The sequence below is a fragment of the Vipera berus genome, assembly GCF_964194415.1.
Source record: "Vipera berus genome assembly, chromosome: W".
Lineage (NCBI taxonomy): Eukaryota > Metazoa > Chordata > Lepidosauria > Squamata > Viperidae > Vipera > Vipera berus.
In genome coordinates, this window is record NC_138210.1 from 55,034,175 (window position 1) to 55,061,770 (window position 27,596).

At 44.5% G+C, this 27,596-nt stretch overlaps 2 protein-coding genes across 4 annotated transcripts in view; one reads left to right on the top strand and one right to left on the bottom strand.

Moving 5' to 3' along the window:
* The window catches only part of LOC308676003 (leukocyte receptor cluster member 9-like), a 4,296-nt gene extending 2,471 nt beyond the window's left edge, over positions 1 to 1,825 (top strand). The window contains exon 2 of the mRNA XM_081341694.1: positions 116 to 1,825. Within this exon, the coding sequence (XP_081197820.1) occupies positions 118 to 1,623 (1,506 nt within the window). The 5' untranslated portion in view covers positions 116 to 117 and the 3' untranslated portion in view covers positions 1,624 to 1,825. The remainder of the gene's footprint in view (positions 1 to 115) is intronic.
* A 5,447-nt stretch (positions 1,826 to 7,272) lies between these two features.
* Positions 7,273 to 27,596, bottom strand: part of LOC308676519 (leukocyte receptor cluster member 8-like) — a 28,418-nt gene continuing 8,094 nt past the window's right edge. The window contains exons 6-15 of one of the 3 annotated variants that reach the window (XR_014028308.1): positions 26,524 to 26,674; positions 23,694 to 23,879; positions 22,495 to 22,833; positions 21,485 to 21,613; positions 18,584 to 18,872; positions 16,645 to 16,746; positions 13,716 to 13,784; positions 12,180 to 12,309; positions 11,207 to 11,286; positions 7,273 to 9,070 (exon numbers count right to left, since the gene is read on the bottom strand). Coding sequence is in view for 2 of the 3 variants with exons in the window: in XM_081342357.1 (XP_081198483.1) it covers positions 8,908 to 9,070; positions 11,207 to 11,414; positions 12,180 to 12,309; positions 13,716 to 13,784; positions 16,645 to 16,746; positions 18,584 to 18,872; positions 21,485 to 21,613; positions 22,495 to 22,833; positions 23,694 to 23,879; positions 26,524 to 26,674 (1,766 nt within the window). In the remaining variant the exon portion in view is untranslated. Of the gene's footprint in view, positions 11,415 to 12,179; positions 12,310 to 13,715; positions 13,785 to 16,644; positions 16,747 to 18,583; positions 18,873 to 21,484; positions 21,614 to 22,494; positions 22,834 to 23,693; positions 23,880 to 26,523; positions 26,675 to 27,596 lie in introns of all 3 variants that reach the window. The other 2 variants (XM_081342357.1, XM_081342358.1) reach the window with 2 other exon arrangements.

The window sequence follows — 27,596 nt, forward strand, 5'->3', positions numbered from 1 at the left end:
CAGTCCCACTCACCCCGTAATTTCTCTGCTACTATGAACTGTTTCCGGGACAGCAAGTGAAACTGGATGTAGTCAGCCTTTCGTTCTTCTGATTTTAATTCTTTCTCCCATTCAGTGATGGATGAGTCGGCTGTCTCCTCTGAAAAGGACTTCACTGACCACTCTTCGGACGGTCTTCTGGAAGCATCGGGAGATCCAGACTCGTCCTTGACTGAAGAGTCCTCTCCTAATATCAACCCTCCCTGTCGTTTTTTCTTGGAGGGACGCTGCCGTTTTGGTGCCCGCTGCCAAAACTACCATCCTGGTGATGTTGGTGAGGTTCGTTTAAAAGATCCTGGACCTGTCCGCCTTCCTTCCTTGCAGCTCGCAGAAGGGAAGAAACCTGCCATGAAAACAGCTGAGGATGTCATTTCCCGACTCCTCTGGGATACACAGGTGCCTGCTGAGAAGTTCTCGATCGGCTACCTTGACCGGTTCTTGGGGATCTTAGAAGAATCTTTTACTTCTTTCTCGTGGGAGGATCTAGCTTCAGTTGGTCCTGGCATACTGGCTATCCCAAAACATAGGATCCAGTATTTTAAATATAGAGACCGTGTGGTTTGGGACAAAGCCAGTCGCACCGACGACGTTTTTGGCTCCACAGGAAGTGGGAAAACCATCTTAGAAGCGATGAAGGAAGAAGACGACGCCCAGGCCGTGAAGGAAATATCGGGACTTCCAAATAGCCTCCAAGTTGAAGGAGAGGCGGATGGGAATTCACCCAAAGAGAAAGAGTTGGACGGGACAGGCTGTGGGCAGAAGTTAGCGACGGCTTTGGGGGAAGCCGGGGAAAATTTGGAGTTGGTTGAAGACAGGTCCTTCCACCAAGAAGGAAAAGTGTCCGGCAAAGTAAAGGAGAGGGAGGCAGTCGTCTCGGTTAATGCTGAAGAATTCAAACATGCTTGCGCTGTCGGAATAGAAAATGAAACGGTGATGGAGAAAGAACACGTGGAGTTGGAGAGGAGGAGAGGGAGGAGCTCCTATCCGAAGGAGCGCCCCACCCATTTCATAGCTATCCCGATTACCAGCCCAGAAATCCGGGAAGCCGCGAAACATTTCCAGGAGGCTCTGTGTGCCGTCAGCTCCGACTTCATTCCCTACTGTGTGCCCGGAGCTACGCTGCATGTCACCCTTTGCCTGCTGCACTTGGACACCCCTGAAGAAATCCACAAAGTGATGATGGCTCTGGAGGAACTTCAGGCTGGTTTTCAGCGACTGCTGCCCCCAGTCTTGCTTCTCTCCTTCCGTCGTCTGGAGTCTTTTAATTCACGGGTTTTGTACTTGGCACCAGACCCTGTACCCCAATTGGGAGCCCTGGCTCAAAGTCTGGAAGACGCCTTCACCCAAAAGGGCTTGGCTGTGATTTGCCCTCTCTCCAAAGGGAAGTTCCATTTGACTGTCGTGAAGGTCCCACCTAGGAAGGGGATGCCACGGCTCCCATCTGGTTTGGCTTGGGCTCCTACAGTGGAGGAGTTAGGCGTCCAAGCAGTAGAGTCCGTGGGTTTTTATGAGGTAGGAAAAGGCAAAAGAACCGATCACGTGTACGTCAGCATACTGAAATTGGATTTATACGGAGGAAGTTGAACTGAACTGGAGATGCCTCCCAAATGAACGTCTTACTCTTTAGAAAAAGACAATGCACAGGGCTGGGCAACTTGAAGCTGTATGGACTTCAACTCCCAGAATTCCCCAGCAGCATCTGTTTGGAGCACTTTAACTACAACTGTAATGGAACAGTTGATCAAATTGGGGCAGGGGAGAAAAAAAAAGAACAGGAGCATTGTGGTAACACAGGGGTGTCAAACTCAATTTCATTGAGGGCCACATCAGCATTGTGGTTGCCCTGGGGGGGTATGGCCAGGGTGGGCGTGGCCTACTGGGTGGGCATGGCTACTGGGTGGGCATGGCTGGAGTGCGTATGGCCTACTGGGTGGGCATGGCCAGCTCTACATCATTGGCATCAAGGGTGCCTATGGGGGCCTGGGCAGGAGTGGGACAGAACTGGGGGTCTCTGGCAGAAGGAGGTTCTCTGGGCCAGGGCCAAGGCAGTGGGGGCCCTTCCCTCACTGTTTCCAGGATGGCTTCGCGGGCCACATGAAACCACTTTGCGGGCCGGATCCGGCCCCCGGGCCTTGTGTTTGACATGTCTGTGGTAACACTAATGAAAAATTTTTTTTGCCTTGATTTAAACAGATGAATAATGCACAATAAAGGTGTAATGTTTTTAACAATCCCTTTCCAGATACTTTTAGATAGGGTTATAAGTGTGTTGGGTCTCTAGAGACTCCCTTTGCATTGATACTGGAAATGAAGGAAAACGGGGCTACATCTTTTCCTGGAATTGTGTAATTGCTGTCCACATATGATCATAGGAAAGGACATCTGCTTTAAGGTGTTGCAGACAAATGTCGTATTTGTAGCTCCAAGGCTGCTTCTGATAAATCCAACATGCTAACCAACTCTGAAAAAAGACCTTGATGCATACATGCTAAAAAGGTGCTACAAAGGGCCTATTGAGATACTGGAATTTATCTGTATTAAACCAAAGCCTTTTTGAGGTTGCAAAGGTGGAGGAGAAAGTTGTTGTTAGTTGCGAAGTCGTGTCCGACCCATCGCGACCCTATGGACAACGTTCCTCCAGGCCTTCCTGTCCTCTACCATCTTCTGGAGTCCATTTAAGCTCACGCCTACTGCTTCAGTGACTCCATCCAGCCGCCTCATTCTCTGTCGTCCCCTTCTTCTCTTGCCCTCAATCTTTCCCAGCATTAGGCTCTTCTCCAGGGAGTCCTTCCTTCTCACTAGGTGGCCAAAGTATTTGAGTTTTAGTTTCAGGATCTGGCCTTCTAAAGAGCAGTCAGGGTTGATCTCCTCTAGGACTGACCGGTTTGATCACCTTGCAGTCCAAGGGAATCGCAGGAGTCTTCTCCAGCACCATAGTTCAAAGGCCTCAATTCTTTGGCGCTCAGCCTTTTTTATGGTCCAGCTTTCACTGCCATACATTGCAACTGGGAAGACCATAGCCTTGACTATACGCACTTTTGTTGACAGGGTGATGTCTCTGCTTTTTAGTGTGCTGTCTAGATTTGCCATGGCCTTCCTCCCCAGGAACAAGCGTCTTTTAATTTCTTGACTACAGTCCCCATCTGCGGTGATCTTGGAGCCCAGGAAAATAAAATCTGTCACTACCTCCATTTCTTCCCCATCTATTTGCCAGGAATTGAGAGGGCCGGATGCCATGATTTTGGTTTTCTTAATGTTAAGTTTCAACCCAACTTTTGCACTCTCCTTCTTCACCCGCAACAAGAGGCTCTTTAGTTCCTCTTCACTTTCTGCCATTAGAGTGAGAAAGAGGAGAACGTAAAACAATATAAAGTAACTAGCTGTCTCCTGTACTCTTTTTAAAGTTTTGTTGTTTTTTAAAGGGCACTGAAAGCTAAAAGTAGAGTTTCTTCTGCTCTGGTTTAGCATTTCTGATCCACAGTCCTGATAGGTAGGGTTGAGAGAGAGGTGCATTGGCTTTTAGTATAATGTGTAATTTTCAGTGGTTAAAAAAAATGATCTCAGTTGTAGTGAAGGCCTTTGAACTGTACTTTAGCTTTCAATCAAGACTTGATACATATATTAACATTTGGGCATGCAACACATGTCCGCCTTCAAATTTGGAAGGGCGTTTCCAGGTCTTCCATCTCAAGACAAAAGATGCTGGCTTGCCCTGTAGATTAAAAAATCAAGACTTAATCCTCTTAACTGGTATTAAGCTTTCTCCAGATGGTGCTTTGGCTTCACACCATGTCTAGAAGCTCCAGTTTGGTGATGCCATCACCAGAAAAAACAATGAGGAGCACCTAACGGGGGGGGGGGGAATTATACTGATATTTAGAATAACAAAAGATGCCTCAAGGTCTGAAGTCTGTGCCAAGACCTGCAGCTGAGAATATTCTAATGTTCCAGCTGTTACTTCCTCTGGGGGACCACAGATAGTGTGCTGGTTAGCCACATGCGTGCTAGTCGTTTCCAACTCTAGGGGCCGGTGCTCATCTCCGTTTCAAAGCCGAAGAGCCAGCGCTTGTCCGAGGACGTCTCCGTGGTCATGTGGCCGGCATGACTAGACGCCAAAGGCGCACGGAACGCTGTTACCTTCCCACCGTAGTGGTCCCTATTTTTCTTTTTTTTATTAAAAAGTTTTACATTTTTAAATACAAAAAAACTCCCCCCTCTCCTCTCCCCAACCCTCCCCTCCCCCCTCCCCAACTTCCCAGAGCTGAATACAGGGTATAGTGATACAAGCATAGGCTAAAATATGCTAACAATAAAAATAAAACATTAAATTCTATCGCACTTTAACTCACCATAGTCATATTAATAAGTAATAACAGATAACTAATTATGCATCATAAAAATCCCCTACTTATTCAAATGCTAGATGAAACTTTTTAGTCCCGTATTTATTCTGAATGTATTCAATCCATCTTCTCCATTCCACAATATATCTCTGTTGCAATTGTTCTTTCAAATATGCTGAAATATTTGCCATTTCCGCCAAGTTAGAAACTTTCAAAGTCCACTCTTCTATAGTCGGCAGTTCCTCCTTCTTCCAATATTGCGCTACTAAAAGTCTTGCTGCCGTGATTAAGTTCAACATCAATTTAGTGTCTATAACAGTAGCATCTGTAATAATACCCAACAAAAACAACTGCGGAGAAAACTTTATCCTTTTCTTAAATATCTTTTGCTTATTCCACCATATTTTAATCCAAAAAGCTTTAACCTTTTTACAAGTCCACCATATATGAAAATACGTTGCATCCTCGCAACCACACCTCCAGCATTTGGGCTGACAGTTCGGATACATACTTGCTAGTTTTTTAGGATCTAAATGCCCCCTATAAAACATTTTATAAAAATTCTCTTAAATTTTGGGCCTGTGTAAATTTTACATTTCTAACCCAAATCTTTTCCCAAGTATCCATTGTTATAACCTCTTGAAAATTCTGGGCCCACTTTATCATACAATCTTTAACAAGTTCCGTTTCTGAGTCGATTTCTATCAATGCATTATATATCCTTTTTATATGTGCTTGACCTTGATCTAATTTGTTTTACCAAATTTTCATCAATCATCGAAAAACCAACTTTCTGATCCTCTTTCCATCTTGCCTGTAACTGCCCATAAAAAAGCAAATTCTTTCCTTCTCCTTAAAATTCTTGGAGGGATCTCTTTCAAAATTAAAACTTCTTGCTCTGCAACTGTAAATTTATTATTATAAAAGGCTTGAATAACCTCATTTCTAATTGCTCTCTTTGTAAAATAAACCACCACATCTCTAGGTAGCTTCCTTTGTCTTGCAATCCAGGAATTAACACGAAATATTTTGTCTATATCCACCATAATATCTTCTGCTGAACGCCCCAGAATCTGTTCAAGAGCTTCTGAAAATACTTTTTTCAAATTTTTCTTAGGATCTTCTTTCAAACCTCTAATTCTCACAGCAAACTCCATCTCTCTATACTGCACCAATAATAAATCATCATCAATCTTTTCCATCAGTTTCAGCATCCATCATTTTGGCATCTAATCTCATATTATTTTGGCTAAGTTCTTCCACTTTCTCATCCAAGCGTTCAATACAAACAGCCATTCCTTGAAATGCAAGCAAAATGTCTGCCCTTATTTCTGTATTCTTCTCCTCAATAAGCTCAGCTATTTGCTGAGATTGTTTTTTCAAAGCCTCTTGCAAAACATCCTGCAGATCTTTTATTGTTAAAGCTGGTGCGGGTGCGGAAGGAGGGGGCATTAGAGCCTGTAATGAAGATTGCTGAACTGGCGAAGCCCCCGCGCTTCTAGGAACTTTAGTTGACTTGGTAGACATTTTCACACCACTTAATTCTATTGCGCACTTTCACTTTCCGCACCGCTTTTCTACTTGCATTTTTATGTGCTTTCGAACTGCTAGGTTGGCAGAAGCTGGGACGAGTAACAGGCGCTCACTCTGTTACGCGGCACTCGGGATTCGACCCGCCAAACTGATGACCTTCTGATCGACAAGCTCAGCGTCCTAACCCACTGAGCCACATACTACCCACAGGTTATTTACCACTCTTACATATACTTTGGAAATAATTGACCCATCTGAGCACTTATGTACCTCCTTCCTTTAGTAAGACCCCTCTACACCAGAAGATGTAGCTATCCGAGGTAACCTTGTCAATTACTCTAATCTGTGATATTCTGGAAACCAAACCAGTTAACGTGCCATGTTAGCTCATCAATCTTCTCCAATAAGTATAATAATAAAATTATTTAGCAGAATACTAATGGGATTTGGCTTTAGCGGAAACTAGCAGAATCCAATTGAATATCTAGCTTCTGTATCTTTACACCTGAAATAACTGCAGAAACACTGCGCTGATATTATCCATTCCTGCAGCATGAGTTAAGTCTGAAATCTGCAAACTGTTCTACATGAAATTCTTCTGCTGGAAAAAAGTAGTCCAGCTACAACATTCCCCTCCCATGAGACAGCCACAGACTAGAGTACCGGGACAAACCAGTGACACAAATATGTAACACCTTCACACACACACACACCCAATTGCCAGCAGCTGAAATGTGCAAGGCTGGGGAAAAGACAAAACTTGTAATTCAGGTAATCCTTCGTTTATGATGGTAATGGGGTCTGCCCATTGTGGTTGCGATGTGTGGCGATTGTAAACGGGTTGGTCACATAAACGGCCCCCTTACCGCTGGTCTGCGGCTGGGCATTTCATTTGTGTTAAGTGGTGCACGCATACGCGAAACCATCCCCTTCCACCACCACCACCTCCGGTCGCCAGTCTGTAGAGCTAGAAAGATTGGGGACCGCTGGGTCACACGACCGACCTTTTTTGTCGAAAACTGGAAGCAGATGCCGTTTTTGTTGTTAAAGACATAGAATAGTCATGTACTGGAATGCTGCAACCAACCATCAACCTGGTCCAGCTGCTAAGGACCCAAAGTTTAGACATGTGACCTTGAGGGGCATTCAAATCTGGTCTGTAAGTAGCTCCCAGGCAGGTCTGTCACAACCTTGACTGGTTGCTAGCTCACCAGTCGAGGATCCCCTGTATAAGCGGAAATAAACTATGGCCACCCTTTAGAACATTAAGATTGCACTGACAGAAAAGTTAGTCGCTTGTCACTGCGGCCCACAACCTCTGCTAGGCTTTGAACACCACCACACTGAAGCAGATGGCACTGTTTTAAAAATCTGACTTTAATCAAATGGGAGAAAATTCAGGTTTCTGAAAAGGAAAAAGGAATTTTTGAAAATCCAGCCCAAGCCAAAATATCCCCAAATTACACATGTTCGAAAACAAAAAGAAAGGGGTGTTAGAGCAAAAGAGAACAGAGGGGAAAGAGGGATTATGAGAAGCTAGAGAGACTAAGAGTGGGGGAGAGGGTGGGAGAAAGAAAACAACAAAAAAAATTATTGGACAATCTTTCAAAACTTGAAAAACAAAACTCAAACAAATGTTGACGAGAGAAAAGTGAAAATGGGTGGTGCATTTTCATGTTTACCTGTAAAGAACTGAGGACAGAGGGAGAAAAAAAAATAAATTAAAAAAAAACTTAGCATGACAACTCCAGAACACAAACAGAAGAGGAGACTGTGAAGATCATCTTGTTTGTTGATCTGATTTCACAGCTGTGCAACCATGCCTTCGCTGGATTTGCTTCGTTTGTCGTGGCCACATCCTTGCGGGGTTTTGTTAACAAAGAAGTCTCTCACATCCTCCTTTGCGTTAAGAAAAAAGTCTCTGAACTGGTAGGAAATATGTGAAGACAGATTTTGCTTTGCTCTTTCCCCCCGCAGGCTGTTTTTGTGTTGGACTGGAGAGGTGGGCATCTCTCAAGCTTTTTCATAGCCAGGCCGTAGCTCGGAAGAGGGAAAAAACTGAGACAGTGTTAGTTTTTGAGGAGCACAATAAAGAACACAAAATGCGCACGCAAAACCTGAATTTTTCATCTTCAGAGGAAACCATCTGTTAAATATTGCATCATTATAAAAGTAGAAAAACATGGATTTTTTTTTCTCTCTCTCTCTCTCTTAAGAAACAAAAGAATTTGTCTAGTATTATTTACAAACTTGTAGCTTCTGTACAAAACCATATTTCACATATATTCACAGAGCCATATATGTGCTCGTGTACCGGTGCCTTTTTCAGATCTGTCAAGTGGAATAAAGCAATGCCTGGTGAGACTTTTACCAAAATAATAATAATAATAATAATTAAAAATAAATTAAGAGGGATTGCTCTGTGGCTCAGGGAGAAAATCTTCTAGCTTCCTGAATCCTTATGACAGTGAAGAGATGGTAACACACAAGGCAGCACATCATCTCCCATAATTAATCCACAGATTTCCAACTCTTTATCCTGGCAATTTTGGACTACGGGGGGGGGGGGGGAGAGAGACAGGGGTTCTAGCAACTCATGGATCTTGACATGAGAGGAAGGGGGAGGAACAGATGACTGTAAACGGTGCAAAAACTTAATTCTCCCCTGCAACCTCCTTTCCCTGTTGCTGGCAAACCCCAAGACTCGTGTGACCGAACTCTCTGCTCTTCTGCTTCCGGTGATCTCGGACGCCATCTGATGTTCGCGGATCTTACCCTCTTCTATCCAAGCCGCGTGGTGGACAGCGGGCGAAGTGGCAGAGCAAGTCCCAGCTTGCCCACGGCAGCCAACTGTTATCTGATTTTATATACATATATACACACACGAAGGCCGACGTATATCTACATATATATGTACATGTTAAAAACAGGCTAGAGAACAGGGCAGTGGGTGTGGTTTTTTTTGTTTTGGTTTTTTTTTGTTTCCTGCTTTTCAGAAATTGGCCAGGACCGCCAAGCTCTGCTTGCAGTCAATCTTGGTGGCGTCGGGGCTAGTGTACACAAGGGACAGAGCTGCAAGGAAAGCTTGGCACTCCTCCTCGCTCTCGAAGGCCAGCTCTGACACAACGTAGGAGATCGGAAGCACCGGGCGGAAACTGAGGGAGATAAAAAGAGACACTGGTGAATGGGAAAGGGCAGCACACGAGAAACTATGACAAGCCGAAATCCTGCTGACCTTGTGGCTCTTTTACCTCTAGTTACCCTGGCCAATAGGCGGAAACCAAGTCAACCCGTCTCTCAAGTTTCTCCTTCCAGTTATTTCCAAAGGCCTTGGAATGTCAGCAGTGAGGACGCACCTACTGTAGGATGGTCCGGCGTTATGATATATTGCTGCTTGTGGCCTCGCTACAGGCACGGGCTGGTCACTCAGGGGAAAAATGCTGGACCAGACAGACTTCTGATAAGAGTTCGGGAGTCTCCTTATGCTGAAGAGGGGAGAAACGGAACTACTCCAAGAGGCCCCGCCACCATCATCACCACCGCCACCACCAATAGGGCAGCTTCTGAAACTGCCTTCTACCTTTTTTTAATGGAGCGGTTCTGAAACGCGGATTAAGGGGCGGGGGGGGGGGAAACAAACAAAAAAAGCACTCCTTGGGAACGATTCAAGATGAACTGATGGGGATGCTTAACCATGGAAGCTGCTATCCTTTTCGCGCAATCTCTAGGAGTGATCGTTTTTCGGAAGGTAACTCTGGTCAGATTCGTTTTCTTACTGTGTTTGCTGATCATGCTGCCAGCGTTAATACATCAGTGTGATGTGCTTTTTTTGGGGGGGGTGGTTTGTAACTGATTAGCCAAACCAAAAGAAAACGCTGCAAGGGGGTTAGTCATGATTCTTGCTCATCGTTGGAGAGCAGGAGACTTGGACTCAGAAAAAAAAAGGAAGTGACGTCTCTTCACGACGATAGGGACGGCGTTATCAAAATTAAAGTTGTGCCTCCCGTAGTAAGAGAAACAACCCTACACCAGAATAACTTTCTACAGCATTCTTGTGAGTGATCAAGACTTTTTTTTTTTTTGGAAAGAAGCAGGGCAGAGAACGGTACATGTGTGCAGAAGCATAATACCTCAGCAACTAACATTTACCGTTTTTTAAGAGCAAATTCAATTCTCCCCTGGTCATGAACTATTCACTATCAAAGACCAGCGTACGAAACAATAGATTTATCTTGTTTTTATCATCCACCAAACATCTTAACCTATGTCCTGGCCACTTCTTGCGCCCATGCCAGAGTTCCTTTCTGCTACCTTGACCCAACTGCCGGGGGGGACCTGGATCATCTCTACAGCAGGGCCAAGCGTTGGTACAGCACCTCACCTCGTCTTCTCCCTATTTTATCTGCCCAAAACGTGGGAAGGGAAAAGGCCAGGAAGGAGAGCTATAAACAGGAGAGATTGCCACCCAACTGAAGAGACTGCGAGAGAACCAGGATGAATATTCATAGCACAAGGACATCTACTGAGAATGCCTGTTTCTGGTAGGCCCGAGTCTGTCCTTTCAGGTACAGAATGAAAGATAAAGAGCAAAGTGTAAACCGTGAGGGCAATCTGAGGCCTACTCCAATTCTTCCCACAAGCCCGCATTTTCAGTTTGGCTTTGCTTTGCCCTAATGGCTTATTTTATTTACTATTTGATTTATATCTCACCTTTATTTATGAAACTCAAGCCAGCGCATGCAATGTTCTACGCCTCCTATTTTCCTCTCAAGTGCCATCCTGTGAGGGGACGAGGGCTGAGGGACTTCCCAACCAGCTGCCGTGCCTAAAGGGGGGGGGGCTAGAACTCACAGCCTCCCATTCCTAGCCCTGCCCGTAAACCACTTGTCGTCGGGCACTCAGATAAAAACTGCCATCACTTATTGAACGAACATGACTTCTAGATCCACGTTTCAGAGTCAAAAAGGCTTTTTCGGCGAAAGAATTTTGTTTTCTATCTAAGCAAATCAAGAAAGTTCCGGTGAACCTGCCACCTGAGGGACAGTTTGTAATCAAGCATCCTAGATGCTGGCCTTGCTAGATTGCAGTTGCCACACTTACCTGCCCGGGGCAAAGCCACCTTCCTTGGAAGTTGCTCAAAGGAGTACCCCCATTTGACTCACTTCTAACTACTGGACACTAATCTGCCCCTGTGCCGGACACTGCGACAGAGGTGGAGCGGGAGGGAAGTGTGCGGGTGTGAGGCGTCCCCCCTCCCACTTCAACCCAAGGACCGGTTCAGCTCCACATACGTTTTGATCATGGCTTTGAGGGCCGTTTTCCTCTCTCGTTCAGCAAACTTGTCAATGAGGTAGCCGGACATGCAAGGGGCCTGGCGGTACAGACAGAAGAAACGGTGGTAATTGGAGAGGGCCCAGGCAGCTCGCAAGGCAAGAGCATGTGCCACACAGGGGTCCTTTTTCAACTCCTTTGTCAGGTATGCCAGCTCAGTGGTGATATCTGCAGGAGGGAGAAAGGCAAGTCACCCCCAGCTGCCTCTCAAAACAACCCGTTTCTCCACTCACAGGTGTTCCTCAAACCTACGGCCGTTCATTTAGCAACCATTCAAAGTTATGGCAGCACTGGGGAGGAAAAAAAGCATAATGCTGATAAGTCTTTGCGCTTATGACCGTCGGCAGCAACCCTGCGGTCACAGGATTGCGACCAGGAAGCTTCGCAACTGGCTCCCCTTTATGAGAGTTGCAGCAATCCAGGGTCACGTGATCACCATTTGCAACCATCCTGGCCGGCTTCCAACAAGGAAAGTCAATGGGGAAGCCAGCAGGGGAGGTTGCAAATTGAGATCGCGTGATACGCTGCTTAATGACCGCACTGCTTAACAACGAATTCCCCAGTTTCAATTGGGATTGTAATTCAAGGATCGTCAGTACTTTCATCATGAACTGACTTAGGCTAAAATATTTACTCTTCTTTGCTCTGTTAAATCCACTTTAGTCCTTAAAATCATCTTCCACAAAAGCTTCTCCAGAATTTTAAGTCTCCTAAAATGACTGACACCAGCTATTATGGGGGGAAAAAATAGCTGGAAGAAAAAATATACAGAATCTGGGAGCATCTGTACAACCACTTGGGTTAAATCGGTAAAGATCACGACAGGGCCAGAGTGTTTGTCAGAAATTCTCCACAACAGGGAGAATTCCCAGATGTTGAAGTAAATTCAAAGACTAGCCTCAAAACTGTCTCCCCACAGCCCTCCCCACGTACCTCCAGAGTTCTTGGTAAAAATGTAATAGAGAATACGGTAAGCAGTGAATTCTCCAACATTTCCTGGAAGATTCTCTGCATAAAGAGACTTCAGTTGTGTCTGGCACTGGTTGAACTCCTCATGATCACCCTGGGAAAAAATAAATCATCATTAGGGAAAATATTTAAGGTGTCATATACCAGAATCTTTGCTGCAGTGTGATAGCAAATTGACTGAGCTCTCTGGAAAAGTCTGTTATACTGGGAAAGGCATAAAGAAAAAGGAAGATGATCAGCAGCAAGGACTCAATGATAGCAGTGATGGATACACCACTGGAGGGAACTGAAGGATCAGGTTGGGGATGGATCATCAATGGAGAAAATCCTCTGTAGTCAACTAAGAGCTGATGGGACAGGCAGCCCTCGACTTATAATTCATTTAGTGGCCATTCAAAGTTACAACGGTACTGAAAAAAATGACTTAGGACTGTTTCTCATAGTTACGACCATTGTGGCATCCCCGTGGTTATGTGATGAAAATTCAGAGGCTTGGCAACTGGCTCATATTTATGACAGTTGCAGTGACCTGGGATCACGTGATCACATTTTGCAACTCTCTGATGTGGGGAAGCCAGATTCACTTAACAACTGTGTCACTAACTTAACAATTGCAATGGTTCACTTAACAATTGTGACAAAGGTCATAAAATGGGGCAAAGTTCACTTAACAAATGTCTCGCCTACCAAACAGAAATTTTGGACTCAACGGAGGTCGTAAGTCGAGGACTACCTTCATATAATCAACAATTCAATCAAAATCTGAGCCAGACAAATTAGTTCTCTTCTGTTGCCATGTCGTTATGAGTAAAACACAAAAAGAACCAATTTATACTTTTTATGCTCTGCCAAGTACAGAAGGGGCTGTTATCTTTATGTCAAGCTTATCTAATATTTACACTATTTCTATACTGCCTTGACCCAAGAGGAACACATTCACCATAAGAGTAAAATCAAATCGTTTTCTACAATCCTTAAAGGAATATACTGTAAATTGCCCAAATAATTTCAGGGGTAGGAAGGTGTACACGGTTTAAAAAAAAAAGGCAGGGAGACAAAGTTGTTGAACAGGACTTCCAAATCATCTCTCTAGTCATTTTTCCTGTTTTGGAATCTGTGCAGTAAAATAAAAGCATATTTTCAAAATTTGCCCAAGGAAACAGATCTCCTTCCACAACTAAGAAGCAAAGAGGGAAATGACTCCTACTAGATAAGATTTACTCTGTGTGGAAGTACCATGCGACAGAAGTTGACTGCTTCAATGTATTTATCCACAGTGGGGTTAAATTATTTCAAACTCAAAACAGGGCATTTCAATTTCAAAATATTTCAAGTTAAATGGTTTTGCACACCACTACATTCTTTCTTCCAAAGTGTAGCCATATCTAATATTTATGTTAATGAGAATGCAAATAGGGGAAAGATATCAATCGATAAAAATGGGAGTTAAACCTGGAGCCACGGAGCATTATCTTATTAATATATTTTGCTAGGTCTTACCTTCTCCAGAGCTATTCTGGCATGGGTTTCATATACTTCCACAGTGAATTCTGCACGGATTCCTTGAACCTAAACAGAGCAAGAGAGAGATTGCCAAGAATTCATATATTAGCTTGGGTGACTTGAAATTTCTACACACAACAGAAGAAAGAGGTTGGAATAGAGATTCGCTTAATGACTACCACCAAAAAAGGTTGCAAAATTGGATCGGCCACAAAGGTCATATGAATGTAAATGGACAGGCTCCATTACAGTTCAGTTGAGAATTATCTGAAAACCCTTCAATGATCCCAAATCAGGTACATACAGTGAGTGAAAAAATTATTTGATCCCCTGCTGATTTTGTACGTTTCCCCACTGACAAAGAAATGATCAGTCTATAATTGTAATGGTAGGTTTATTTTAATAGTGAGACAGAATAACAAAAAATCCAGAAAAATGCATTTCAAAAAAGTTATAAATTGATTTGCATTTTAATGAGTGAAATAGGTATTTGATCCCCTATCAATCAGCAAGATTTCTGGCTCCCAGGTGTCTTTTATACAGGTAACGAGCAGAGATTAGGAGCACTCTCTTAAAGGAAGTGCTCCTAATCTTAGCTTGTTACCTGTATAAAAGATATCTGCCCACAGAACAGATTCCAAACTCTCCACCATGGCCGGGACTAAAGAACTGTACAATGATATCAGGGACAATATTGTAGACCTACAGAAGGCTGGAATGGGCTACAAGACTATTGCCAAGCAGCTTGGTGAGAAGTGACAATAGTTGGTGCGATTATTCACAAATGGAAGAAACACAAAATAACTATCAATCTCTCTCAGTCTGGGGCTCCATGCATGATCTCACCTCATGGAGTTTCAATAATCATGAGAACAGTGAACAATCAACCCAGAACTACATGGGAAGATCTTGTCAATGATCTCAAGGCAGGTGGGACCATAGTCTCCAAGAAAACAATTGGTAACATACTACGCCGTGAAGGTCTGAAATCCTGCAGTGCCCATAAGGTCCCCCTGCTCAAGAAAGCACGTGTACAGGCCCGTCTGAAGTTTTCCAATGAACATCTGACTGATTCGCAGGAGAACTGGGTGAAAGTGTTGTGGTCAGAGGAGACCAAAATCGAGCTCTTTGGCATCCACTCAACTCACCCATGTTTGGAGGAGGAATGCTGCCTGTGACCCCAAGAATACTACCCCCACCGTCAAACACGGAGGTGGAAACCTTATGCTTTGGGGATGTTTTTCTGCTAAGGGAACAGGACAACTTCATCGCATCAAAGGGGCAATGGACGGGGCCATGTACCATCAAAATCTTGGGTGAGAATCTCCTTCCCTCAGCCAGGGCGTTGAAAATGGTTCGTAGATGGGTATTCCAGCATGATAAAAGACCCAAAACACATGGCCAAGGCAACAAAGGAGTGGCTCAAGAAGAAGCACATTAACATCCAGACCTTAATCCCACAGAAAATCTGTGGAGGGAGCTGAAGGTTAGAGCTACCAAACATCAGCCTCTAGACCTTAATGACTTGGAGAGGATCTGCAAAAAGGAGTGGGGAAAAAAATCCCTCCTGAGGTGTGCAAATCTGGTGGCCAACTACAAGAAATGTCTGGCCTCTGTGACTTCCAACAAGGGCTTTGCATCAAGTACTAAGTCATGTTTTACGAAGGGGTCTTTCACTCATTAAAATGCAAATCAATTTATAGCTTTTTTGAAACTCAGCCTCTAGACCTTAATGACTTGGAGGATCTGCAAAAAGGAGTGGGGAAAAAATCCCTCCTGAGGTGTGCAACTCTGGTGGCCAACTACAAGACACGTCTGGCCTCTGTGACTGCCAACAAGGGCTTTGCACCAAGTACTAAGTCATGTTTTACGCAGGGGTCAAATACTAATTTCACTCATTAAAATGCAAATCAATGTATAGCTTTTTTGAAATGCGTTTTTCTGGGTTTTGTTGTTGCTGTTCTGTCTCTTCACTGTTAAAATAAACCTACCATTAAAATTAGAGACTGATCATTTCGTTGTCATTGGGCAAACTTACAAAATCAGCAAGGGATCAAATGTTTTTCCCCCCTCACTGTATCCAGGGCAGACTGTGAATATCTTTGCTTCCAGGGGAGTTTCCAACTCCTACTTCTAAAATCTATTTTTTTTTACCTTCGCAAAAGGCAACAGTTGGCAATGGACAGTAGGCAAAAGAAGTAAGTTTTAAGATACTGTCCCACTAATGTCATCTCAAGGCTAATCTTTTCACAATGGGCTGGGGCTGGGTTTAACCAAACTAGCTACCAGCTAAAGAACCAGAGATCATTCTAACAATAAAAAATACTGGTTTTGTAGCTGATTTTCCTTTGTGGAATTTGAGTTAAAACTCACAAATGTCAGCTAGCAACTCAGGATATGTCTGCTAGCAACTCAGCAAAATCTTAAAATATGATCATTGCTTTTATGGCATGAAAAAGCTTGAAACCCTCCAACTTAAAAATCTTACCATTAAGACATTTTCCAACCTTTTTTTTAAAAGGGGGTGGGAGAAGAAGGGTGTGTTCCAGGTTGCCAAATTTTGCTGCTTCTACCAAAGAACACTCCAATTACAGTATAAAGCTCTAGTCTAATTTGAGAACCCAATTCTTATTCTAAAGTAGCCAAAGTTCCTCTGACTTCTCCACCTTCAAAATGACAACTAGCAACCAAATATATTGAGAGACATTTTAATCCGACTACCAGAGTGGTGGCCAGCTTCATATTGTATTGATGTCTAGTTTGTTTTGGCTCTGCTAATTGTGGCTTTGAAGGATGCATGAAGACAGCCACGTATGACTTAACATGGTTAAGTCTAATCTAACATGGTTAGAAAATTATAGCTTGGCATTCAAATTGTGAATTGAGCCATGTCTTTCTGCCCCCACCAAGGCCTGAACAGGCTTACTGTGAGGTCCTGCCGGATTGATTTCATTTGCTCACAAGCGTAGGCATAATCTTGCTTCTCTTTCCAGTGGGATTTCACCGCAGATAAAGATTTTTTAAGTACCTGGGAGAAAAGAGGGAAGCACAGTTTAAAGATATCTGGCAAACATTAATCAACTTCTAAAACAGCTCTGGAATAAGACTGGACATTGCCCAGGAAAAAGAGCTTTCAAAAAGGGACAAACAAAATATTTTGTACAAACAGACATGAACTGCTGATGGAGGAATGATGACCATTGTGCCAAGACTGCAGGATGGCATAATTGTTCTCCTAGATTAGCCTGCACTTTCTGTTCAAGGAATGCTCAGGGCAACTAACAGAATTTATATTTTAACAGTTCTTCCGCCCCCAAAGAACACACCCAGTTTGTCATTTCCTGCCTACTGGTAAAAAAAAATAGTCAGTCTGCAATTCAGCAGTCCAAGCTGAAGACTGTCCATCCACCTTAACTTTAAAACATGAATACTGGGCAAAGCAACGCTGTAGAGAAGCGGAATGGATCTTTGTTATGCACAGGATAGGAGTAAAGGAGTATATATCTTTTTGGTACCACTTCATCCTGTCTAGTACATGGTCTCTAGTCTTGCACGCCTGGCTGGGCAAATCTGCTTCTTCTTCCTCTTCCTTTCTTAAAATTTTTTCACATCCTATCACTGCCTATTGCCTTGAAACCAACCCAGAGCTGTTAAAAAGGACAGGTGAAAAGAGAGAGCAAATAGAAGCAAACACGTACTACAGGTAGTCCTTGACTTACGACCACAACTGAGTCCAAAGTTTCTGTTGCGAAATGAGTTAGGTTTTGCCCCATTTTATGGCCTTCCTTGGTGCAGTTATTAAGTGAATCGCTGCAGCTGTTCAATTATTAGAAGAGCATATTGGAGCTGTGACTAGGGGGGCCTTTGCCCAGGTTCACCTGGTGCGCCAGTTGCGACCCTATCTAGACCGGGATGCCTTGCGTACAGTCACTCATGCGCTCGTGACTTCTCGTCTAGACTACTGTAATGCTCTCTACATGGGGCTGCCCTTGAAGTCCACTCGGAGGCTCCAACTGGTGCAGAATGCAGCCGCGTGATTTGTGCTGGGGGTTTCCCGATACTCCCATGTTACACCTTTGCTCCGCGAGCTGCATTGGCTGCCGGTTGCCCTCCGGGTGAGGTTCAAGGTGTTAGTGATGACTTACAAAGCCCTACATGGCATGGGTCCGGATTACCTACGGCAGCACCTGCTGCCGGCGTCAACTTCCCTCCGTCCAGTGCGCTCCCACAGAGAGGGCCTCCTCAGGGTGCCTCCGATCAAAGAATGTCGATTGGTGGCCCCCAGGGGGACAGCGTTCTCTGTGGGCGCGCCAGACCTATGGAACCGCTTGCCGGTTGAGCTCCGGACGGCCCCCGACCTTCGCTCCTTCCGGCGTGATCTAAAAACGCATCTATTTGAGCAGTCTGACCTGGTCTGATGGGTTAGGGTTGGGTTTTTAAATACATCTTAATTATTGTTTTAACCTTGGGCATTTATTTAATCGCTTTTAACTTTTGTATCTTGTTTTTGTATTTATTGCCCTGTACACCGCCCTGAGTCCTTCGGGAGAAGGGCGGTATAAAAATATAATAAATAAAAATAAATAATAAATATTAACGTGGTTAAAGTGAATCTGGCTTTCCCCATTTACTTAGCTTGTCAGAAGGTCACAAAAGTTGATTACGTGATGCTGGGACACTGCAACCATCATAAATACGGGTCAGTTGCCAAGTGGCTGAATTTTTATCACGTGAACATGGGGTGAAAAACGGTCATGTCACTTTTCCAGTGCCACTGTAACTAAATGAACTGTTGTTAAGTCGAGGACTACCTGTAGGCAGGTTCTTTGAAAAGGCTTTTTGCTTTCCCCTTGGCGGTTACTCACGGAGAGAGGCCGGACAGTGGAGGGGTCTGGGGCACAGGTGAGGCGCAGGTAATGCTTTGTGATGTCTTGGCAGGTGCCTACAATCTTCAGCTCATTCCAGTCAAGGCCATCAGAGCCAACGGTGTCAAGAGCATTGATCTGTAAGATGAGAGGCTCCAGACGCAGCTTTTTTGGATGGGCTCCGTGCTGGAAGCGGGCTGCCCTCCGTTCCTTCTTGAATTCCTTTTCAGGGTCTTCATAATCCATAGTGTTGCGTTTCCGATTGCGCTTGGGAGGACCTTGATCATGTCTGAAGAGAGAGAGAGAGAGAGAGAGAGAGGGAGGGAGAGAGAGGGAGAGAGAGAGAGAGATGAATTGGATGTGTTGCTAAGAACCTTATGTAAGCATGCAAGCAATACTTAGGAGTATTTGTGTTAACTGTTTTATACGAATTATTGTAATCGTAGGTCTTCATGATCATTAATGCGTCTAGTATCTTTCACTGATTAACAGAAAAACAGAGTTGGAAGGGACCTTGGAGGTCTTCTAGTCCAGGGCTTTTCAACCTTTTCACCCCTTGTACCACTTTTAGGATAGGGCAACATCCGAGTACCACCAGTCGCCTAGCAAGGTGTCAAAAACTTGACAAAAAAAGGAAAAAAGTAATGAAGTACAGGTAGTCCTCGACTTACAACAGTTCGCTTAGTGACTGTTCGAAGTTACAATGGCACTGAAAAAAGTGCCCCCACAAGCCACAGCCAAGCAAGACACCTGCCTGCTTGCCCAGCGGCGCTCTTCCTCCTGTCCGAGGTTTTCACTGTTCTGAGCATTTCTGTTGAGAATTGGCAGGGGGGATGGAGTGGGGGGGTGTTTGGTTTTTATTTCCCCCCCCCTCTGCTGGGTGGTTGCAGCAGGTTTTGGTCACTTCACATGACCCTGGGACACTGTGACCGTCATAAATATGAATCAGTTGCCAAGCATCTGAATGTAAATCACAAGAGCCTGGAGATGCTGCAACATTCCAGCTGATCGGCACTTCTTCTGGGCTCAGCAGATGTGCCGAGATCAGCACCGAGCTCCAGCTGGAAAGCGGTGCTGATCCTGGTGCTTCTGCTGTGCTGCCACCGGTTCAGCTCATTCCCCTCCCCCGCTACTTTTCTAGGAGGGTCGCGTACCACCTGCCAGGTGCCAATGTACCACAGGTGGTACCCGTGCCACTGGTTGAAAAGCCCTGTTCTAGTCCAACCCCCTGCTCAGGCAGGAAACCCTATATCATTTCGGACAAATGGCTTGGTCCAGTCTCTTCTTAAAAACTTCCAGTGTTGGAGCATTCACAACTTCTGGAGGCAGGTTGTTCCAATGATTAATTGTTCTAACAGAAAATTTCTCCTTAGTTCTAGGTTGCTTCTCTCCTTGATTACTTTCCATCCATTGCTTCTTGTCCTGCCTTCAGGTGCTTTGGAGAATAACTTGACTCCCTCTTCTTTGTGGCAACCCCTGAGATACTGGAACATTGCTATCATGTCACCCCTAGTCCTTCTTTTCATTCAACTACACATACCCAATTCCAGCAACCGTTCTTTATGTTTTAGCCTCCAGGCTCCTAATCATCTTTGTTGCTTTTCTCTGCACTCTTTCTAGATTGCAATTTAAACACAACATAAGCACTTTAGAGCATGAATGGAAGTGGGAAAATGTCACAGGAAGCAGAACGGGCAAAGATGGTGTCAAAAAGCTGTCAAGGAATGCAACGAGCTGGAAAACTGAAAATTACAACTGATGCCAAGAGGGCAAGAGGAACTTATGAGGTCTCTAAGAGAATGATTTGTTGTCTGAAATCTTAAAAAAAGAGAGAGAGAGACCAGAAATGCATAGAGAAGCTGGAGAGATCCCAAGATAGCTAAGCTAATCAAAATCAGGAAAGAGTTTTTTTAAGATTATATGTGTGTATAGCAATAGTACGTATATAAGCCATAGTGCTTTACAGCATTCTCTGAGTGGTTTGCAATTGTCAGCACATTGCCCCCAACAATCTGGGTTCTCTTTTTAACGACCTCATAAGGATGGAAGGCTAAGTAAACACTGAGACGATCAGGATCAAACGCCTGGCTGTGGGCAGAGTCAGCCTGCCATACTGCATTCTAATCACTGTGCCATCACGGCTCCTCAGTATGCCTGAATGTAAGGCCAAAACTGAAACTTCTGAAGAAATGTATGATGTCAACTCTACAATGAACCTGGCTGAAGCCGTCTGGCTCGTTCTAGGTTGCCAGAAGAAAGGGAGGAGACACAGTGTCTCTTTGCTAGTCTAAACAATTCTGGGTCCCGTGGGAACCAAGGTCATTCTATCAGTCAGCTTAGGGGGTTGGGCGTTTTGATAGAAAGCCTGCCAAATTATTCTACTGAGGAAAGGAGCCGAATGCATAGCACTGGGGTGGGAAGTTTGACTTTGTAACTCTTTTGGAGGGAATTTCAGACTTGGTTTCACTTTTTGACCTTGCGGATATTTTGTAACCAATAAACAGGTTCTTTAAGGAAACCTCTAGCCTCCGAGTTCTGATTTTGTTGGGTCTTTGCATAAGAACCATGACATACGATACAAGGAAAAGCCACATCTGCTATGCAAGTAATCACATGTGCCAGTAGGAAACAATCTCTTTAATAAAAACTATATTAAATCTGGCTGGGTCTCAACTCTTGGAATTGCTGAAAATCCCTAAGGATCTTGCAGAATAGGATTGGCATGCACTGAGGACTTTGTGCATAACAGTTCTGAGTACAGCACTGCTTCTTGCATGATTCCATTTCTCTTGAGGGTCAAAAACTAAAAATTTCTTACAATCCGTCTTACAAGCTCTCCTTCCAAATCACCGATTAGCAGCTATCAAGCACACCGAAAGCCCCTCTCCCCACGCAACTTGCCTTTTTCCTCGTTGTGTTCTCATCCGCCCTCTGTCCATGTGGCCTCCACGCCCTCGGTTTTTCTGAGTATTCCGACGGCCACCCAAGCGACACTCATTTCCAGAATAGGAGCTGTCTGAATCTGAATCACTACATAAGAGGTAGGAAATATTTACCTTTAAACTCAAGACCTGGCATTGTTTTATTAAATCAGCAAAAAAAAGCTGAATAAAATGAAGAATATTATTTTATTTGAACTGTAAAGTTACAGGCTTCTACTAGTCTCGGTTTGTGACTTCTCTTTTCTTTAAAAACAGAAACTTCTAGCTCCAGTGTTAATAGGCATGGTTTATATCAAAGAGGTGAAGCTTTGCAGGATCCAATCTGCGTCGGTCCCGGGAGCGGAGATTTAGTTAAGTTCCCTAAGGAGGAGCATTAACACAAGTCTGAAAAGCTTGGAAGGCTAAACCTCTGGTCCTGGTGACTAATTCAGATTAGATCCTGCAACGTTATTCTGGGACACATACGTGTGCCTTCATTCATCAGGGGGAGTTTTAATCACCTTGGCTGGGCAGATATGCAAGAATGAAGCGATACCTCCAATGTAGAACCAATGGAACTGCACAGACCCAAGAGAAGCGTCACAAACATATTCTGTTCCAGTGATGGCGAACCTTTTAGAGACTGAGTGCCCAAACTGCAACCCAAAACCCACTTATGTATCGTCGGGTGCTGGGTGGGCGTGGCCCATTGGGTGGGCGTGGCTGCGGTGGTAACGGCAGACTGGGTGGGACTAAAAAGTTTAATCAATTCCAATTTTGCGAGATCTTTCTCCCCCCCCGCGAGAAGTTGAAATTTGATTGAACTTTTTTTTTTTGCACACAGCAGCGGAGGCCTAAAGCGAAAAGCTTTTATGAAACACAGCTGAATGCCTAGGACTGGGGCGACAGCGCGCGTGCCCAACAGAGAGGGCTCTGCGTGCCACCTGTGGCACGCCACCACGCTTCTATTCTTTGACCTCCGTTGTTTACCTTCTTCGGAAGTGGCGACTGGGAGATCGAGACGAGGACCTTGACCTAGAACGTGAATCAACACTTGAGGAGGAGCTATTTTCCTTCATGAAAACATTGCGGTTTCCAAATTTGGTGGGGAAGGCATTGCCGTGAGTCCGACCAGTCCCAGCTCCTCCACTACCCCCCCCTCGCTGGGGCTGGGCATTGCCGCCCCCGCTCCTCTGCTGCTGCTGTTGCTGCTGCTGCTGTTGCTGAGCAAGACTTGATGGCATAGAGGCACGTGGCGAGTGGAGACAAGACACTTCCCAGCGCTGCTGTTTCTTCTTGGGGCTTTCAGACACGTTGTCTCGGCCCAGGCTGCAGAAAGAAGAACCGATCGGCTGAATCTTAGGAAACGGGTTTTGTGAATGAGCAAGCTACTCACCATGCCAACTAGGCCATCCGTTACACGCACTCAAAACTCTAAACATACACACCAGCTAAAAAAAAGTTGAGCGTGTTGTGTGCTAAACCCACTAGATGCAATCAAGTTTACTAGCCTTAAGGAAAATGCATCCTGGAAAAAAAAGGAACAGAAATCTTGGTCTTCCAAGCGTTCTCCCCTTCTTAGTTCCCTAGATAGAGGTAAGAAAGTTACAAGCGGTCATCGACTTACAGCTGGTCACTTAGGGAATGTTTGAAATCATGACAGACCTCCCCAAGGGCTACTGATGACCCACGTTCGAAGTTCTGACAGTCAGGGCGCTCTTGCGTGTCACACAATCACATTTTTTGTCATCCAGCAATCGGCCCATTTATAATCATTTGCAGTGTCCCACAGTCATGTGACCACAGGTTATTACGCTGTTTTTTTGTTTTCGTTTTTTTTTTTTGCTGAAAACCAATGACTGTTTCTGGCAAAAATGCCCACTGTGGGCAATGGATTTGCTTAATGACTGCTGAAATAAAGGTAACAAAATAGACGTGGTCACATCTTGACCCACTTATTGACTGGCATGACTTATGACCATGATTCTGAGCTCAATTATGGTCGTAATTTGAGGACTACCTGTATTCAAACCTCCAGTCAGTGACAATGTTCATCACTCTCCAGTTGATTACTTCTACTTTTGCCTCTCCTTATCTTAAAATAATACTATCAGGAGGGAAATAAATACAACTCACTAAGATTAACTGGGTTATTTATGCACTTCACGTCTTCTCCCAAAGTTACTCACCCTGGTAATGGTTCCCTGCTCCAGTCAATGGTGTAGGCAGTGCCATCCTGCAGCCTGGCCTGTAGGACCTCCTTAAGGAGCTTCTCTGTGCGGTCTTTGTCCTCCTCCGACTCACAAGCGGTGAAGCAACGCTGGACGTACTCCTTCATGTCCTGGGGCCAATCTTCAGGCTTACCCGTTGAAGAACTGTACGGAAAAAGAAAATATTAAAATAGGAAGACTCCACTAATACGGAAATGCACACTTCAAAAATGGTTAGATTATTTGAAAGGAAGCTAAACATTTTGCAAAACGTCGTCGACTGGAAGCTTAATTATCTCATTAGGCAACCTGTTCCATTCCACCTCATTTTTTAACACAGTGTGCTCCATATTTAAAAATTCGCAGGCTGTCTCATTGGCCCAACTGTTCCCGGGTCATATTGTCACCTGGCAATTCATGAGCAGAGTAGTTGAGATTCAACCAACAATCTGAATAACCCTCCTAGGGCCTTACAAGGGCGATACAGGTAGTCCCTGACCTACGGCCACAACTGAGTCCAAAATTTCTGTTGCTAAGACAGTTGTTAAGGGAGTTTTGCTCAATTTTATGACCTGCCTTGACACAGTTGTTAAGTGAATCCCTGCAGTTGTTAAGCTAGTGACACAGTTGTAAAGTGAATCTGGCTTCCCCATTGACTTTGCTTGTCAGAAGATTGCAAAAGGTGATCCCATGACACCAGGATGCTGCGACCGTCATAAATATGAGCCAGTTGCCAAGTGGCTGAATTTTGATCACATGACTGTGGGGATGCTGCAACGGCCATAAGTCACTTTTTCAGTGCTGCTGTTTGAACAGAGGTCACTACACAAATGGCTGTAAGCCAAGGACTATCTGTATTCATTATCCAATGAACACCATAGCCGTGCATCCAAATGTGTGGGCCTAAAAGACCTAGCAGCACTAAGATCTGATTTACCTGCTTCTGTCCTCTTGACATTATTGTTTCCTGTCCAGTGCATCATAACCTATCTAAGGAGAGACATCCTCCAATAGGCTACTGCCACATTATCACAGCATTACCCTGGACGTGAGGCATGCTCTTTTACAATCTGCAAACATCCTCACAGAAACACATATGATTTTATTCCATACTTGTACTCCCTCACTTAATTAGTTGCTTAGTGACTGTTCAAAATTCCAACAGATGCTCCAAAGCAACAACCTGAGTCTGGAATTCCGAAAGCAGCATCCCACTGTGGCCACATCACCATATTTTCAGTGTTTGGCAACCGGCTCACTTTTCTGGATGGTTGCAGGGTTCAAAGTCACATGACCACGATTTACATGTCATCTGCTGGCTTTTCCAGCAAAAAACCATCCATAGGAATGAATTGACTTGCTTTATGACCGCTATGTTCACTTTACAACCATCGCATAAAAGATAGTAAAACTGTGTCAGTCACGTGGATGTTTCTAACTTACAACCATCATGACTTATGATGGAAATTCCGGACTCCACTATGGTCATAAGTCCGTAGTGGCGAACCTATGGCATGCGTGCCACAGGTGGCACGCAGAGCCCTCTCTGTGGGCACGCGTGCCGTCGCCCCAGTCCTAGGCCTTCATCTGGGTTTTATAAAACCTTTTCGCTTTAGGCCTCTGCCGTCATGTGCAAAAAAAAAGGTTCAATCAATCAATCAATTTTAACTTCTCACGGGAAAAAAAAGATCTCGCAAAGTTGGGATTGACTGAACTTTTTAGTCCCACCCAGTCTGCCGTTACCACCGCAGCCATGCCCACCCAATGGGACACGCCCACCCAGCACCCAAAGATACACAAATGGGTTTTGGGTTGCAGTTTGGGCACTTGGTCTCTAAAAGCTTCACCATCACTGTCATAAGTAGAGATTTCCCTGATGGATCACCTTGTCAGTCCTGCCCCAGCTTGGTCTTGGACAGTCAAGACAGACTCTTGACTCGATTTCTAGTGAAAATTCTTTTACTAAGAAGCCCAAGCGGTTACAGTAAAGCAAAGCCAGAACTGAGGTTTTGAGCGCAAAAGTTTCCCTGTTAACTTTCCCATTTGCATTCGTCCGTTATCTCCCAACTGACCAGCTACATTCAAAGAAGTTGTTTTGGTAAATGTACCTGCAAAGGCAGGCTAAAACTCAAGCCATTACACTCCATTTTCCAGCTTGTGGCTTTGGGGTGATGAGCTGATGTCTCGGAACAGCATGGTGCTTAGTTTCACTTTCCCCCCTTCTCTCTCTCCCCCCCACCCACCCAATTGTTCACGGCAGGCTGACATCTAGCTAAGCAAAGCTGGAGTGAAGGATGGCAGTTTTAACACACTCCCTTACACTCCACAGAACACTGGAAAAAGGCACTGTTCCCTAAAAACAAGAATGCATAACTTCCATAGCATATTCCTCATGTTGAAAGCACCACCTCTTCATCTAAAGTATGTTTCTGTTCCTCACCTAAAATATGCCACAAAATCAGCCAGCCAGCCAGTATCTCAAGGAGGGGTTACTGGAACAGAAGCCAACGTACCATGACAAACCAAAGGAAAAGCACAAAGTGTTTCGGGGCTTCCCCCAAACTCTCGTTTGAATCTCTTTTCACTTTACTAAGCGTGGTAAATTCTCTATTCCAAGAAAGAAAGTGGAGGAATGTTTTGAGGACATTCCGCACGTTTTGTTCACACACCAAATTAGCATCAGTTTTGTCTCCTCTATCCTGATTTTAGCAGCGCTTAAATCCCACGAGGTAAACGGGGGCCTAGAGTTATCCTGGTGATTTGGGCTGCGTATCGATAAACAAACTGAGAAGAGACGAAACTTGCAAACCTGTGATTGTGACGTTTCTCTGAATTCTGCTGGGAGCCAAAGTTTGGATGTTGCTGTTGCTGCTGCTGCTCCAAAGAGCTGAAGTTCTGACTTGTTACTACAAAGGGACGCTTTGGAAGGTTGAATTTGAGACCACCAGACCCAGGTGCTTCTGTTTATAAAAAGAGGATTCACAGGTGTGTTTGTGCATGCATATTTTTTAAAAAAATACTTTGCAGATTTAGTGGCCTCTCTTTCTTTCTCTCTCTTTCTCTAAATCTACATATAAAATCTTCCCGTCAAGAGAAGCAGATGTGCTAAGGATTATTTTAATGGATTTTGATACTCCCAAAATTTGAGACTGCATATGTGAGGAAACAGCCTTATGCATTCACAAATGCCCTTATTGCAGTACCAAGAGCATTTTACGCATTTTCATAAACATTATGGGAGGATATAAGCTACAGTTTCCATTTGAGCCAGACATGTCAAACTCGCGACGTTACATGATGTCGCGCAACGTATCGGGACGGTTTTTCCATTGCTGGCAATGGGGTGGGCGCGGCTTCCGGATGATGCGCCCGGCCCGTGGGCCGGCAGTTTGACACCCCTGATTTAAGCTATAGATAGCTCTTGCTACAACTCTTGAGACAACGGCAAAAATTTAGTTCGATTCCAACACAATGGACTGAATCCACAGAGCTCCTAACGTGAATGAAAGGTTTTCCACTTGCCCACAGGGACCCATAAATACCAAACTCCTATTCCATTCTATCCTCCTCTATTAATTTATTCACCAGCTTCCTTCCATTCCCATTCTTTCTATCCTCCTCTATTAATTTATTCACCAGCTTCCTTCCATTCCCATTCTTAATGCTGAACTAACAACAACAAAATCATGATTCTAGAATCTGGCCATTTTGCTGCTTGAATTTGACAACACATTCTTGGAGATACGCTAAGATGCTCAAGGCTACCTGTGGTTTGCAGTCTATCCACTATGTCCTCAGGGGACCAAAATGTCAGCAGCAGGGAAGCTGCAACCACGATGGTGTTTCCCAGAGCCCAAATAAGATTTCCAAGTTCAGTAAAGT